Source organism: Eimeria tenella, genomic scaffold, assembly GCF_000499545.2.
Source record: "Eimeria tenella Houghton genomic scaffold, Eth_scaff10, whole genome shotgun sequence".
Lineage (NCBI taxonomy): Eukaryota > Apicomplexa > Conoidasida > Eucoccidiorida > Eimeriidae > Eimeria > Eimeria tenella.
In genome coordinates, this window is record NW_013541458.1 from 451,856 (window position 1) to 467,764 (window position 15,909).

Below are 15,909 nucleotides of genomic sequence, written 5' to 3' on the forward strand. Positions count from 1 at the left end.
TGCTGCAGGTGCTGCTGCTGCAGGTGCTGCTGCTGCAGGTGCTGCTGTAGTGTCACAGGCAATGCGCAGCGACAGAGGCACGGATGCCGGCTATCCTGTGTGCGCCTCTGGCTGCTGCTGCAGCAGCAGAAGTGCTGCTGCTGCAGCAGCCGCAGAAGTGCTGCTGCTGCAGCAGCAGCAGCAGTGCTGCTGCTGCTGCTTTGCCGGGGCCAGGCCGAGGGTCGATTTGAGGCTGCAGTGTCTCGACTTAATTCAATTCAGGTGTTTGATTTTTCACTTTGTTGCAACAAGCAGCTAGCTAGCTAGCTAGCTAGCTAGCTAGGCCATTCATTAGCCGCTTAGCTAGCTGACTACCCCCCAGCTAACCTTCTAGCTAGCGGCTAGCTAGCCGGGGATTTAATAGCCTAGCTAGCCAGCTAGCTGGCCAGCTAGCTAGCCAGCTAGCTAGCCAGCCAGCTAGCCAGCAGGTTAGCTTGCTGGGCGGCTAGTGGCGTAGCTAGCTAGCTAGACGGCCAATGGCCCAGCCAGCTAGCTAGCTAGGTCCCAGCTGGCCAGCTAGCTGGCTCTCAGCTAGCCAGCTCGCTAGCCCCCAGCTAGCTATATCTTCGCACGTGCGCAGGTAGCCAGCTAGCTGGGTAAGTTATGCATGACTGTAGCTAGCTAGCTAGCTAGCTAGCTAGCTAGCTAGCTGCTGTGTCTCAGCTAGCTAGCTGGCCAATTTGGTGGCCAGCTAGCTAGTTGGATAGCTGACTGGCTAGCTGGCTAGCTACCTAACTACCTAGCTAGGCAGCTACCTACCTAGCCACTTAGCTAGCTAGCTAGCTAGCTAGCTAGCTAGATGGCTGGCTAGTTGGTCGGCTAGCTAGCCAGCTAGCCAGCTAGCTAGCTAGCTTGTTGGCTAGCTAGCTAGGCAACTTGGGAATTGGCCGTTGGTTCGGTGGTTGACAGAGGAGACTAAAGCGCGCTACGTAAGAGTCAAGAGCACATTGCCGCTGCTGCAGCAGCCCGTTGCTGCTGCAGCAGCCCGTTGCTGCAGCTGCTGTTGCAGCTCGCCGCAGCAGCAGCAGCAGCAGCCGGTATTAGCGGCGGCGCGCTGCGCTGCTGCAGCAGCGCGCCGCGTATGCAGCTCGTAGCTGCCCCTAAATGCCTGCGTGCGGCCTTCGCCGCTGCTGCTGCTGCAGCAGCCCGGCCGCGCCACCGCAGCAGCAGCAGCAGCAGCAGCAGCAGCAGCTCAGGTCTGGTCCAGCAGCGAAGACCCCCACAGCGCCTTCGTGGCCTCGTAAGTGGCCAGCAGCACAGCACAAGAGGGTACAATCTTCAGCAGCCGCGGCAGCAGCCCCACACTGAAGCCCCGCACTCCCTGGGCCCTGTAGACTTCTGCTGCTGCTGCTCGCAGGCCCCACCACAGGCCCTGGGGGCCCCCGAGGGGCCCCCCCGGCTGGGGGCCCCCCTTGGGGGCCCCCCCCGGGGCCTGGGGGCCCCCCCGGGGCGGGGCTCCCCCGATGGAGGCCCCCCGGGGGCCCCCCGGGGGGGCCCCCGGGGGGGCCCCCGGGGGCCCCATTTGCGCAGACTGGATGCGGGTCTTGAGGACATCAAAGGGGTGGGTGAGGACACAAGCAACTGCTGCTGAAGAGGCCCCCGAGAGGAAGGGAATGAGGGCCCTGTCCCTGAACTCCTGCGCAGCGCTGCTGCTGCTGCTGCTGCTGCTGCTGCTGCTGCTGAAGAGGCGCGTGAGGGCCTCGGAAGTGGCAGCAGTGAGGGGCCAGTAGAAAGCAGAGAAAGGAGCGTCTCGAATTACTGTGGGGAGGACTCCTTTGAAGAGGCCCCCGAGGCCCTCGGCCTTGAGGGTTTGCTGCAGCAGCGCGAGCGCCGCGCTGCGGGGCCCCCTGCTGCTGCTGCTGCTGCTGCTGCTGCAGGGGGCGGGGGCGCAGCAGCGGGCCTGCAGCTGCGTGCGCACCAGCTCCACGGGCGCCGTGCACACCACTGCTGCAGTGCGAGCAGCAACGCCAGCAGCAGCAGCAGAACCCTCGGGGTCTCTTCTTTCATAAAGAGAAAAGAAAATTATATTTGAAGGAACTAAAACACAAATGGCGGGGCCCACTCCTCTCCAGAACACCAGGGGCCCCTTCGCGCGGTACAGGCTCAGCGCCACCTTCACGCTGCTGCTCCTGCCCCCCCTGCTGCTGCTGCTGCTGCTGCTGCTGGGGGCCCCGCTGCTGCTGCTGCTCGCCAGCTCCCGCCAGGGCGCCGCGGCCGCTGCTGCTGCGTTGAACCGCCACGCGGCGGCAGCAGGAGCAGCAGCAGCAGCGGGAGCAGGAGCAGCAGCAGCAGCGGGAGCAGCAGCAGCAGCAGCAGAAGCCACGGACGTGTACTGCCAGTAGTTCTTCACAACATCGAAAGGCGTGCAAAGTAAAGCGACGAGAGAGCCGCTGACGGCGCTGCTGAGGCACACCTGCTGGATGTCCATCGTAGCAGCAGCAGCAGCAGCAGCACAAGCAGCAGCAGCAGCAGCAAGCTCCTGCTGCTGCTGGCAGTGTAGCTCCGGCGGGAGCTAAATCGTGCGTCCAAAGGACACCGCTGCTGCTGCTGCTGCTGACCAGATGACTGCTGCTGCTGCGGCAAGCAGTCTTCGTGCTGCGGCTGCTGCTGCTGTTGCTTCTGACGCTGTTGCTGCTGCTGCGGTTGCGGGTGACGAACAATCCTTTTCACTACTAGCTAAAATTCTGCCGCAGCTGCTGCTGCTTCTGCATGCGGCGCCTGCTGCTGCTGCTGCGACAGCTGCTGCTGCTGTCTCCGACTCGCTGCTGCTTCCAGCGCTTTCCCGGATGCTGCAGCTGCTGCGGGTGCCGCTGCTGTGGCTGCAGCAGCAGCTGCAGCAGCTGCTGCTACTCTCCTGCTGCTGCTGCTGCAGCTGCTGCTTCTGCTGCTGCTGCTGCTGCAGATGGCAAGAAGGCAGCAAATGAAAATGATGGTGACAAAATGAAGGGGAGGCGGGCAGTCAAGCCATGAGGATGGGGTCTGCCTGTGTGCTGTAGCAGCAGCTGCTGCTGCTGCTGTCGCTGCTGTTGCTGCTGCTTCTTAGCAGCAGCGACGAGAAACTTAAACAAAAAACAAATTGCCTTGTCAATATTGTGAGCACGCGGAGTTCGGCGGGCTGTTGCTGCTGCTGCAACAGCTGCTGCTGCTGCTGCCAATGCATGCAGCGCCCAAGGCAGCGGTGTAGATATAACTGAAGCAGCAAGTCACTACGAGCTGCTGCTGAATTTTATTTTTAATATCTTCAGAGAAGCAGCAGCAACTCAGGGGCCCCCGCAGAGACGGAAGGCTGTGGGGCCCGGGCCCCCGAGCAGCTGCAGCAGCAGCAGCAGCAGCAGCAGCACCAGGGTTCCCGGGCCATCCTCGCACGCTTTTGCCGCTGCAGGGAACCTCTAGCGAATCCAAAAAATAAAATTTAAATTTGGTTTCTCTTTTTTAGCGCCAGCTGCTGCACTTGAGGTGTATGTACACTCCACGCCTGCGGCCTAAGCTGCTGCTGCGCTGCTGCTGCTCTTGGCTGCTTTTGGCCGCTGCCTGAGGCCATTTGGCTGCTGCGGCGGAGCCCTGCGGCAGCAGCAGCAGCAGCTGCTGCTGCGGCCCAGTGGTCCAGACCGCTGCTCACGTGCCACCGGCCCCAAGCAGCAGCAGCAAACAGCGGCGCAGCACGGGCAGCAGCAGCAAGCAGCAGCGCAGCAAGAGCAGCAGCAGCAAGCAGCAGCGCAGCACAAATGCACCTCAGCAGCAAATTGGCTCTTCAGCTGTCTGCGCAGTAGTGGAAGTCTGCGTGCATGCACTCCCGTAGATACACAATAAATGCATTTGCATGCAAATATATTTTTCAATAAATAAACAAATAAATAAATAAATACATAAATAAATTAGTAAATTTGTTCATTTATGCAAAACAGAAAAGTAAAAACAGCCCTAGCGACTGCAGCAAGACCTGGGGTGTACGTACACCCCAAGCAGCAGCAGCAACTGCTGCGGCTGCAAACATGAACACCAAAAAATTGTTGCGGCAGCAGCAACTGCACGCTGCACCTGCTGCTGCTGCTGCTGCACCTTCTGCTGCTGCACCTGCTGCTGCTGCACCTGCTACACAGGCAGCAGCAACCCGCGAGCATCTGAAGAAAGTGCGGGCTACTGCAGCAGCAGCAGCAGCAGCAGCAGCAGTTAAGTCGCAGCACGTTGCCACTGTCGACGAAAACAAATGCGTTTTTGAAGCCTGGAGGCGCCGAAATGCAAAGCGTAGCCTAAGTCCCTTGCTGCTGCTGCTGCTGCTGCTGCTGCTTCTGCTGCTGCTGCTGCTGCTGCTTCTGCTGCTGCTGCTGCTGCTGCTTCTGCTGCTGCTGCTGCCGCTGCTGCAAGTGTCCTTTAGGGGTACACGCAGAAGATGTGGGAAGTACAGAGGCTCTCCAGACGCGTCAAGGCCAGCAGCAAACAGAAAGTGGAAGCAAAGAGCAGCAAGTCCAGCATCCTGCAGCAGCAACAACAGCAACAGCAGCAGCAGCAGCAGCAGCAGCAGCGTCACGACAACGCCCGGCAGCTCGCTGAAACCCCACCGCTGCAGTGCAGCACCTGCCTCTACTGCTGCACCTAAACTACCGCTGCTGCTGCTGCTGCGTGCACTGCACTTGCTGCTGCCGCAGCGCCGCCGCCGCCGCCGCCGCTGCTGCCGCTGCTGCTGCTGCTGCTGCTCACGTGACGAGGGCGAAGCAGAACTGCAGCAGCAGCAGCGCAAAAGCAGCAACGCGCAGCAGCCGCAGCGCCTCCGCCTTCTGCCGCAAACGCGCGAAGATGACAAACAAGTCCAGCAGACACAGCGAGGTGTATATACACCCCGAAGACAGCCGCAGCTGCGCGGGGCCCCACAGCCCCGACCGCAGCGACAGGTCCGCGAGCCCTGCAGCAGCAGCAAAACCATTAAATCAATTTAATTAATCAATTAATTAATTAATTAAATTGATTTAGTTTATTATTTAAGTTGCCGTCGAAAATGAAGTGCAGAGTGGACAGATACGCGCGCAAACGCGGGACACCGGGAACAGACACAGCTGCTGCTGCTGCTGCGGCTGCTGCTGCTGCACCTACCCCGCAGCAGTGTCACGAAGAGGCAAAGACCCGCAGCAGCAAAAAGACACGCCGACCACCACCACATACCCCCAGCAGAACGCAGGGCATCTCCTGCAACAGCAGCAGCAGCAGCAACAGCAGCAACAGCAGCACATGCAACAGGGAGTGCAACACGAAGAGCCAGTCCTGGAAAGAAGCAGCAGCAGCAGCATTAGCAGCAACAGCCGAAGCAGCAGCAACAGCAGCAAGGACAGCCACAACGACCAAAATAGCAGTCGCAGCAGGACCAGGACCAGCAGCAGCAGCAGCACGACCAGCAGCAGCAACACCAGCAGCAGCAGCAGCAACAGCGGCAGCAGCAATGCCCCACGGCTTGGTTTTGTGGCATAGACAATGACTGGGCCGTGGTGCAGCTGACTCAGGCGCTCGAAGTCCGCTGAGAAGCACAAAAGGAAATAAATAAATAAATAAATAAATAAATAAATAAATATAAATAAATAAATAAATATAAATAAATAAATAAATAATTGATGACAGTTGTTTCACCACTTGAAGAGGAATGAACGGGAAAAGAACAAAAGAAAACGGAGAGAAGACACGAAAAGGACGAATGAGAAAAAAGAAGCAAATCAGGCGACAGCAGCAGCAGCAGCAGCTGCTGCTGCTGCTGCTGAGGCCCCAGGGAGGAGCCTTCCCGAGACAAAAATAGTGCAGCAGCAGCAGCGGCAGCAGCAGTAGCAGCAGCAGTAGTAGCAGCAGCACCAGCAGCGGGAGGCTCACACTGCGGCGCGGCGTTATCGAGCGAAGCACCTGCTGCGCCTGCGCCACTGCTGCTGCTGCTGCTGCTGCTGCTGCTGCTGAGGGCGTCGCCCGGGGGCCTGATGCTGCAGACCGGCAGCCCCACAGAAATGGCCCCGTCCGGCAGCACGAACTGCGGGGGGGCCCCTTTTGCTGCTGCTCTTCCCTGACACAGCAGCGAGAAAGAAGAGACATGGAAGAGAAAAGGTTCTCCGCAGTCCAAGTACCTCGCGCTCAGCAGGCTGGGACGTGCTGCTGCTGCTGCTGCTGCTGCTGCTGCTGCGGGGGGCGCGGGGGGCGCAGAGGGCGCGGCGGGCGCGGCTACGGCGGGCAGAGGTGCAGCTGCTGCGGAGTCGCTCGGGGGTACTGCTGCTGCTGCTGCTGCTGCTGCTGCTGCTGAGCCGCTGCTGCACAGAGACAGCAAGTCCGAAGAGTGCGAAGGCGCTTCAGGGGGGCCCATGGGGGCAGACAGAGGGTGGCCAGGCAGGCCAGGGGCGGAGGGCGAGTCCTCCATTGCTGCTGCTGCTGCTGCTGCTGCTGCTGCTGTTAGTGGTGTCTCTTACGGCGCTGCTGCTGCCGTTGGCGGCGCCGATGAAGCTGCTGCTGCGAATCCTGACGGTTGTGCCCGTGAAGCTGCTGCGGATGCTGCTGCTGCTGCGGTTTACTGCTGCTGTTTACGGTGCCCCTACAGCTGCTGCTGCTTCTGCGGGTGCAGCAGCAGGAGAACTGCAGTTGCTGCTGCTGCAACTGGCCTGCTGCGTTGCCGACGGAGATGGCCTCAATGGGCAAAAATAACACTACCTCGGGCAAGAGCTGCAGCAGCAAAGGCAGAAGCAGTAACTGCAGCAGCAGCAGCAGCAGCAGCCATGGCACAGCTGCCACGGCCTGGAGCACTGGCTTCGGGGCCCAGGTGAGGCGTCCTTGGCTACTAAAAAGAGAGACGCACCCAGTGAGTATCAGCTTCGTTGTAAAGCATCTGCGGCTGCTGCTGCTGCTGCTGCTGCAGCAACAGTAGCAGCAGCAGCAGCAGCAGCAGTAGCAGCAGAGCGTTCAAGCCTACGCTGGGGCTGCAGCGGCGTGACTCGGCATGACTGCATGTTTACTAGCGGAGGGAATTTCCTCTTAGCCAAAATTCTGTCTTTGAAATAAAATTATTCCCTCAAATTGCTCCGCGCTGCACGGGGAAGGCGTGCATAATAAAAACAGCAGCAGCAGCAGCAGCAGCAGCAGCAGCAGGTCCACTGCCGCTGGCCCCTCTCCGGCGCACCGCCACTGAAGTCGGCCGCAGCAAACTGCTGCCTACGCTGCTGCAGCAACGTGAAATAGATTTGTGTCAGTCCATGCGGCTCTGGCCTGCACACTAGCAGCTGCAGCAGCGGCGGCCGCAGCAACAGCAGCGGCAGCAGCAGCAGCAGCAGCGGCAGCCATGAGAACAGCCGCAAGGACGGCGAATCTGTTGAAGGGGCCCCTGCGGTCTCTGTAAGTGTCGCAGCAAAGCCATTTATGCCGTGCGGCCTCATGCCGCTGCGTTAGCAGCAGCAGCAGCAGCAGCGGCCAAACGAGAAACAGCAACTGCGTTAATAACGCCGGCAGCACCAGCGTGAACGCCAACTGTATGAGCTTTCGGGGCAGCCGCTACAGAGACGATGCCAGCAGCAGCAGCAACAGCAGCCACAGCAACAGCAGCAGCAACAGCAGCCACAGCAGCAGCAACAACAGCCACAGCAGCAGCAGCAGCAGCAGCACGAGCCAAAGCACCAGGCCCCAGATGGTAGTAAAAGAAGAATCCGAAGGAGCAGAAGGGATCTTCCCTGCGTACGGCGCAGCAGCAGCAGGATGCAGCAGCAGCAACAGCAGCAACAGCAGCAGCACGGCCACGCTGCAGCAACCCGACGACCTTTTGCTGCAGGTGCAGTCTGACGGGAGGCACAGCGATGAGGGCCCACATTTGACAGAAGGAGTAGTGCCATCCTCAGCAGCATCGGCAGCTGCTGCTTCGGCTTCTGTTGCTGCTGCTGCTGCTGCGGCGGCGGCGGCGGACAGTGCAGCAGCTGCTGCAGGTGCAGCAGCAGCAGCAGGACCAGACTGGAGGGCAGCAGACGACGAGACAGAGTCTCTGTATTCTTATTATTCTGCGCCCGACTGCCTGCAGCGCGCAGACGCGAGCTGCTGCTGCAGTCCCGTTGCTGCTGCTTGCTGCAGCAGCCCCAGCAGCAGCAGCGACGCGGCAGCAGCCAAAGCAGCACCCGAGGAAGCCAGCAGCTTCATCGAGTGCCTTAGGAGGGCTGCTAGCAGCACAGCAGCTCCCGTGCTGCAGAAGGCTGCGTCTGAAACCTACACGAAGCAGCAGCAGCAGCAGCTGCTGCCGCTGCCGAACAAGGAGCAGCAGCAGCGGCAGCGATCGTCGCCTGTTCAGAGCGAAGCAGCAGCACAGAATGGCGCTGCAGGCCCTTCGCTGCGGCAGCAACTGTGGCTGCCGCAGCAGTTCATGCGGCAGCAGCAGCAGCAGCGGCAGCAGCAGCAGCGGCAGCAGCAACAGCAGCAGCAGCAGCAGCAGCAAGGGGAGGCCTCAAGTCCCCTCATAAGAAAGAAGGACCTCCAGCTGATGTACAGCGTCGTCACTGCCTCTGACAGCCAGAAGCAGCAGCAGCTGCAGCAGCAGCTGCTGCTGCTGCAGCTGCCACAGCAAGAGAGAGAACACCCCCCTTTGAGCTGCCGCTGGCCCGATGCCACAGACCCCGTAGCAGCAGCAGCAGCAGCAGCAATCTCGATAAAGGGGCCCCCTCAGCTGCTGCACGGCAGCGCCCATCATGCAAACAGCGCCTGCCGTCGGTCTCGGAGGCCCTCGCTGCCGCTGCGCTGCCGTTTGCTGCAGCAGCCGCTGCTGCAGGAGCAGCAGCAGCAGCAGCTGCAGCAGCTCGGGGCGGCTTCCTACGATTTCAGCGGCAGCAGCAACCAGCTGCTGTCTGTTGCTGCTGCTAGGCGCCGCTGCGTCTCCTGCGATGAAGGCGCGCCTGACAAGCAGCAGCAGCAGCACCGGCTGCTGCTGCTGCTGCACGGACGGCCTGCCCTCAGCAGCAGCAGCAGCAGCAGCAGCAGCAGGTACGGCGACAGCAGCAGCCCCTCCGTTCGCGGCCGGCTAGGTGTACAGACACCCCAAACCACGGTGTCACTTCCTGCTGCAGAAACTGACACGCTGGGTGCAGATACGCCGCTGGGAGCAGCAGCAGCAGCAGCAGCAGCAACAGCAGCAGCAACAGAAACAGAAGCAACCACGGCAACAGTAGCAGCAGCTCCTGCAGACCGGCATGAAACAAAAACGGCGTTGGAGGCCGCTACGGTGACAGAGAGCAGCAGCAGCAGCAGCAGCAACAGCAGCAGCAGCAGCAACAGCAGCAGCAGCAGCAGCAACCTCCGGCCTCAGCTAGCTGTGGAAACGCGGAGCGCCAGTGCTACGCCGTGGTTGTCACCTGCAGCATCAGTTGCTGCAGAGCCGCAAGTAGCAGCGGCTGCTGCAGCGGCAGCAGCAGCAGCAGCAGCGGCACACAAAGGCGGCGCTGCAACAAACCTATTCCTGCAGCTTCCACCGCCACGGTCCCAAACAGCTGCGGGGGAGGTGGAGTGGACTGAAGTGCAGCGGCAGCAGCAGCAGCTGCTGCTGCAGCAGCCGCTGCAGCAGCTCCAGCTGCAGCAGCAGCAACAACAACAGCAACGCACAGCTGAATCTCCACATGAGGATTCCTGGTGGGAGGGACGGAGGGCCACTGTCTGCACGGAAGCAGCAGCAGCAGCAGCAGCGCCAGCAGGAGCAGCAGCAGCAGCAGCAGCAGCAGCGGCTTCGCTTTCTGCTGCTGATGGGACCCCTGGGCAGCAGCGGCCGCTGCACTTGCGGCACCCCACACCTTTGCTCGGGTGTACAGACAGCTCAGGCCCCGCATGCAACAGCGCGTGGAGGACCCCCTGCAGCAGCGCAGCAGGAAGCAGCGCTGCTGCGACTCCAGGGAGTGCAGCAGCAGCAGCATCTGCTGCTGCTGCTGGCTTCTTGTCGCCCCTAACAGCAAACAGCAGCTGCCTCAATACCCCTTTCTGTCAAACGCCCACAGCTGTGGGGCCCCTCCGAAAAGAGGCCCCTTACCTCCAGCCTGTTTGCTTCCTGCCGCTGCCGCAGCAGCTGCAGCAGCAGCAGCAGCAGCAGCAGCAGGGCGACAGCCAGGTGGCCGCTCTTCTGCCTGGCAGCCGGGCGTCTGCTAGCCCGTTGACAACGCAGGCTCGGCTGCTGCAGGACCAGCAGCAGCAGCAGCAGCAGCACCTCAAGTCCCCGCAGCAGCAGCTTCAAGTGCAGCAGCAGCAACAGCAGCAGCAAGAGCAGCAGCAGCAAACGCTACAGGAAGGACCAGTCGAGTTCTTAAGCGTATGTTTAGCTCCCAGCAACAGTGCAGCAGTAACGGCAACTGATGTAGTGTCCCAAGCGCGGCAGCAGCAGCAGCAGCAGCACTGGAACAGCAGCAAGGAAGATCTGTATTCGTCGCGCGATCTGGCTGGCTGCGTGGCAGACCTCAGCAGCAGCAGCAGCAGCAGCAGCAGCAGCGAGTACAGGAATGTTTCAAACTGGGACCTTCTTTCCTTCATTAGGGACGAGGCGTCAAGCCGTCGTGTCCGCCCAGCAGCAGCAGCAGCTGCTGCTGCTGCTGCTGCTTTTGCAGCAGCAGCTGCTGCTGCACCTCCTCCTTTCGGACGAAGGCCTGCCACAACTGTCCCTGCAGCAACAATGCCAGCAGCAGCAGCAGCAGCAGCAGCAGCAGCAGCGCTGCAGGGAAGCTCTGACTTGTCAGTGCCGAATGAAAGTGCACTTTTGAAGCGCAGGAGCGACGGAGTTGCGCTGCTCACAGAGACCCCAGCGAAGAGCCAGCAGCAGCAGCAGCAGCAACAGCAGCAGCTGCGTGTTTTGCTGCAGCAGCTGCAGCAGCAACAGACTGCAACAGCCTCAAACCGCATCATGTACGGCGTCAGCAGGGCTAGTAGTGTTTACACCGTGATGGAAGGCCCCGAGCCTGCAGCAGCAGCAGCAGCAGCAGCAGCTGCTGCTGCTGCTGCTGCAAGCCCATCAAAGCGCCACCGCAGCGACGGGTCACTTGCTCCTCCCCGCACACAAGTGTGGGGCCCCATACCCCTTCAGGACTCCCTAAGGGCCTCTCCAGAAGTAGCCTCGCAGCAGCCACTGCAGCAGCTGCTGCAGCAACAGCAGCAGCAGCAGCAGCGGCAGAATTTCGTGCCACCGGATGACACACATGCGAACATACTCACTATGAAGAGCCGCCAAGTCCCCGGCGAGCCACTGCTGTTGAATCCGCCGCAGCAGCAACTGCAGCAACTGCAGCAAGTGCAGCAGCTGCAGCAGCAGCAGCAGCAGCTGGCTGGCTCGCTGCAGGGCTTCTGCGCTCGCCGTGGCCCTGCGGACCCGCTGCTGTGCAGCAGGGGCCCCTACGCAGCAGCAGCAGATTACGGGGGCCCCTACTCGCCGCCCACGTGCGGCAGCCAGCAGCGGGCGTCGCCGCTGCAGCAGCAGCAGCAGCAGCAAAAGGCCAAGCTGCACAGGGGAGAGGCCTCCATCCCCGAGACGCAGCTGCGGAGTTTGTTGCAGGTGCCTTACAAGTTAGAATGTGTTGTTTACTTTGGGGCAGTGTTGTGTCTTGACGCGCTGCTGTACGAGGTCACAATGATGCCGCTGCAGGCCCTGCGCGTGCTGCTGCTGCTGCTGCTGCTGCTGCTGCGCCGCTGCTGCTGCTGCGCCAGGCGCTTGGGCCGGGCCTGCAGCGGCTCCCGCCTCCTCAGCAGCGCCCCGAGGCGGCTGCGTGCGGCACCGCGTGCTTTGGGGGCTGCTGCGGCTGCTGCTGCAGCAGCAGCAGCTGCTGCTGCTGCTGCAGCAGCAGCAGCAGCACTGACGCTCAGGCGATGGGGGAGAAAAGCAGTGGCTCCACTCCTAGGGCGCTTCCGGCTGCTGATGAGTTTTGCTGTGCTGCGGCAGCAGCAGGAGCAGCAGCCCCGGCGGCGCCTGTCGCACCCAGCGGCTGCAGCAGCGGCAGCAGCAGCAGCAGCAGCAGCGACTGCTGCTGCTGCTGCTGCTGCTGCTGCGGCACGCAAAAGATCCGCCTCCTGCTGCATCCCCTTGGGCCGCAGCCGCGGCCTCTCCAGCAACTTCGAAGCCCCCAGGGCCCCGCTGCGGCTTCGGGCAGCTAGTGCTTCTTGGAGTACTCAGCAGCCAATTTCAGTGCAGCTGTCTGCTGCTGCTGCTGCTGCTGCTGGCGGCGGCGGCGGAGGTGCAGCAGGAGCAGCTGCTGCTGCTGCTGGGCGCAGCACGAGGAGAAGCGGGGGTCGTGGGGAGAGCAGCTCGTGGCCGCTGCTGCCGCCGGTTGGGACTTGCTCAGAAGCAGCGCCTGCAGCTGCTGCAGCAGCAGCAGAAGCAGCAAGAGCAGCAGCAGCAGGAGCTTCCGCACTGCCGCTGCGCAGCTCCCCGCGCCCGCGCCCAGTGAGGGCGTCCACTGTGGCCTCGCTGGCCACGCCACGGGCAGCAGCAGCAGGAACAGCAGCAGCAACAGCAACAGCAGCAGCAGCAACAGCGACTGCAGCTCGTGCAGCAGGACAGCCACAAGCCGCAGCAGCAGACGCAGAGTCTCGTCCCGTAGCTAACTTGAGCGCGTCTGCTCAGCAGCAGCAGCAGCAGCAGGAGCGGCATTCAGGGGTGAAGCGCAGCTTCGACGCCGCCGCGGCTCCGCCCCCTCCTCCGCCTCCGCCTCCGCAGCAGCAGCAGCAGCAGCAGCAGCAGCAGGAGGCGGGAGTGGGTGGCTTGTGCATATCGGCGCCGGACTTGTGCGGGTTTTTGCGTTTTTCGGTGCTGGGGCTGTGCGCGCTGCTGCTGGGGTGTATAGACACCTCAATCGTGTACCACTGCATCCGCGCGCAACCCTTCATGAAACTTTATGTCATTTTCAACATGTTGGACTTTTTCGAGAAGCTCTGGCGCAGCGTGGGCCGCGACGCCCTCGACGAGCTCATGCGCCACGCCACCGGCCTCCTCCACGCGGCAGCAGCGCAGCAGCAGCAGCAGCAGCAGCGGCAGCAGCAGCAGCAGCAGCAGCAGCGGCAGCGGCAGCGGCAGCGGCGGTGGGGGGCGTGGGGCGGGAGGCGCAGGGGCAGTCAGGGAGGCGCTGCTGCGGAGGAGGAGGGGGAGGCGGCTGCTGCTGCTGCTGCTGCTGCTGCAGCGAAGGAGGACCGCTGGGCTGCAGTGGCTGCTGCTGCTGAGCGCGCTGCAGCGCTGCTCTCCCCCAGAAACGTCTGGGTCCGTTTGCTGCTGCTCTATGGTGGGGTTGTTGTTTATGTTCTTGTGCATGCGCTGATGCACCTCATTCGAGTCCTCAGCCTCAACATTGCCATCAACTCCTCGGAGGTCAGCTCCTGCTGCTGCTGCTGCTGCTGCTGCTGCTGCTCCTTCTCCTGATGCTGCTGGTGCCTTTCTGCTGCTCCTGCTGCTGCTCTTGCTGCTGCGCTTGCTGCTCCTGCTGCTGCTGCTGCTGCTGTCTTGCTGCTGCTTCTGCTGCTGCTGCTGTGTTGCTGCTGCTGTTGCAGTTGTCGCTGCTGTTGCTGCTGCGTCCCTGCTGCTTGCGTCGCCCCCGTTCCCCCCGTTGCTCATGAACCGCCCTCCCGCCTCCCCCAGCCGCCGCTGCTGCCGCTGCTGCTGCTGCTGCTGCTGCTGCAGTCCGCGATGTTCCTGATGCTGGTGACGAACAACTTTGGAGAAATAAAGTCTTCCGTTTTCAAAAAGTACTCTGCAGTGCAGCTCTACTCCGTTGTTGCTGAAGACACAGTAGAGCGTTTTCATCTTTGCTGCGATGCTTTTATTGTTTCCCTCAAAGTCGCAACTGCTGCTTCCGCCAAAACTGTTTCCCCCGCCGGCGTCTGCAGCTGGCTGGTGCGCCTGCTGCTGCTGCTGCTGCTGCTGCTCCTGGGGTGGGGGCTGCTGTTAGCTGTATAACCGAACATAGACTCTTGGAAGTAGAAGAATCCACAGATTAATCCAATAACCGCTGCTGCTGCTCGGGTGGGGGCTGCTGCTGCTCGGGTGGGGCTGCTGCTGCTGCTCGGATCGAGGCTGCTGCTGCTGCTGGGGTGGGGGCTGCTGCTGCCTGGGTGGGGGCTGCTGCTGCTGCTGGGGTGGGGGCTGCTGCTGCTGCTCGGGTGCGGGCTGCTGCTGCTGCTCGGGTGCGGGCTGCTGCTGCTGGGGTGGGTGCTGCTGCTGCTGCTGCGGGGGTGCAAGGGGCGATGCTGCAGCGGAGGGCCAGAGGGTGCCTGCAGCTGCGGCCGCGGCGCCTCGTGCCCCTGCCGCTGGTGCAGTGAGTGCTGCTGCTGCTGCTGCTGCTGCTGCTGCAGTGTGGGGTCTTCTTGCTAGAGATGTGTGTGGACTGGTTTAAATATATTTTCCTTGTCAAGTTCAACAAGATACCCGTCGAGTCCTTCGCGCACTACCAAAATGTAAACCCTAAGCCCTACGTCTTAAACCCTAAACCCTAAATCCTTTTTGCAGCTAGCCGACCGGCTTTTTAGCTGCTGCAGCTCTTGCCCGCAGTGCTGCTGCGCTGCGCTCACCCCAGCCAAAGCTAAGGCTTCGGGATTAGGGTTTAGGGCTTAGAGTTTAGGGTTTGGGGTTTAGGGTTTAGGGTTTGTGCTTCAGGTGCTGATAGCTGATGTGCTTCTGGCGCGAGTGCCTGCGGCTGCTGCACTTATTCCTAAATTTGTCTATTCTGTTCCTTGCTGGGGCTGCTACTCATTTTCTCATATTCCCGCGAGGTAGGGTTTAGGGTTTAGGGTTTAGGGTTTAGGGTTTAAGATTTAGGGTTTAGGGTTTAGGGTTTAGGGTTTAAGATTTAGGGTTTAGGGTTTAGGGTTTAGGTCTTGGGTCGCGTACTGCGTGCTTCTTTTTGAGGTGGCTAGCTGTATGCATCGATTGGTGCATCATCTGGTGTGGCTGCTGCTGCTGCTGCTGCTGCTCGTGATGCTGCTGCTGCTCTTGCTGCTGCTGGTGGGGTTGTTGTGTTTCCTGCTGCAGGCGGATTGGCTTCATGTCGATCCACATAGTTACCCTAATAAGTTGTGTGCTGCCCAAGTAGGCGAGCGGCTTTTGCTGCTGCTGCTGCTGCTGCTGCTGTTGCTGCTGCTGCTGCTACTACTGCTCCTGCTGCTGTGGCAGGTGCTGCTGCTGGTGTGCTGCTGCTGCTGCTGCCGTGGCAGGCGTTGCTGCTGCTGGGCAACCTGTTTCCCGCCTGCATCCTGTTGCTGCTTCTGCTGCTGCTGCTGCTGCTGCAGGGTCAGCTGGAGGTCTGCCTCAGCTGTTGCATGCGCTGTGGTTGTGTGGCTTTGTCTTTTGGGACTTAAGGTATGCATTTGAGGTGTACGTACACCTCGAGCCTCCCGCAGCCGCCCTGAGGTGTACAGACAGTGCAGGGATGCCCCATTTTGCTGCTGCTGCTGCTGCTGCTGCTCGGGCTTTTTGCTGCATTCTGAGGTATACAGACAGCTCAGGGGTGCTTCATTTTGCTGCTGCTGCTGATGCTGCTGGGGGCTCCTGTTGCCTCCTGAGGTGTACAGACAGTGCAGTGGCGCTTCAGCTTGCTGCTGCTGCTGCTGCTGCTGCTGCTGCCTCTTTTATCAGGTGCTGCTCTCTCTCGTGGTCGTCGCCTTCGCCATTAAACGCCGCAGCCGCCTCACCTCCATTGAGGAGTCCATGACGAAGATAAACGGCCAGTGAGGGTTTAGGGTTTAGGGTTTAGGGTTTAGGCTTTGCGGCTGACCTTGGGGCTGCATGCGCTCCACCCTGCGCGCCCTGACGTTGTAGGCATTTGCATGCATGCATAAGGCGCCTAAGGCGCATGCATGCATGCATGCATGCATGCATGCATGCATGGGGGGCTTAAGCCCCCATTCATGCATGCATGCATGCATGCAAGCTGC

The 15,909-nt window shown here is 61.2% G+C and overlaps 3 protein-coding genes across 3 annotated transcripts in view; 1 reads left to right on the top strand and 2 right to left on the bottom strand.

Moving 5' to 3' along the window:
* Nucleotides 1-1,231: 1,231 nt before the first annotated feature.
* Nucleotides 1,232-2,467, bottom strand: ETH_00013250 (mitochondrial carrier family protein, putative; the record flags this gene model as incomplete). The annotated part of the gene is made up of 1 exon (XM_013372576.1): nt 1,232-2,467. One exon carries the CDS (start codon nt 2,465-2,467, stop codon nt 1,232-1,234), a length of 1,236 nt encoding a protein of 411 aa, XP_013228030.1.
* A 1,742-nt stretch (nt 2,468-4,209) lies between these two features.
* On the bottom strand, nt 4,210-6,421 carry ETH_00013255 (uncharacterized protein; the record flags this gene model as incomplete). Its single annotated transcript, XM_013372577.1, has 5 exons — nt 4,210-4,408; nt 4,738-4,939; nt 5,128-5,220; nt 5,480-5,545; nt 5,890-6,421. 5 exons carry the CDS (start codon nt 6,419-6,421, stop codon nt 4,210-4,212), a joined length of 1,092 nt encoding a protein of 363 aa, XP_013228031.1.
* A 1,101-nt stretch (nt 6,422-7,522) lies between these two features.
* The window catches only part of ETH_00013260 (Chromosome III, complete sequence, related), a gene marked incomplete at both ends in the record, with an annotated part of 9,550 nt that continues 1,163 nt past the window's right edge, over nt 7,523-15,909 (top strand). The window contains 7 exons of the mRNA XM_013372578.1: nt 7,523-13,351; nt 13,661-13,873; nt 14,332-14,433; nt 14,633-14,748; nt 15,008-15,064; nt 15,265-15,334; nt 15,611-15,702. Of these exons, the coding sequence (XP_013228032.1) occupies nt 7,523-13,351; nt 13,661-13,873; nt 14,332-14,433; nt 14,633-14,748; nt 15,008-15,064; nt 15,265-15,334; nt 15,611-15,702 (6,479 nt within the window). The remainder of the gene's footprint in view (nt 13,352-13,660; nt 13,874-14,331; nt 14,434-14,632; nt 14,749-15,007; nt 15,065-15,264; nt 15,335-15,610; nt 15,703-15,909) is intronic.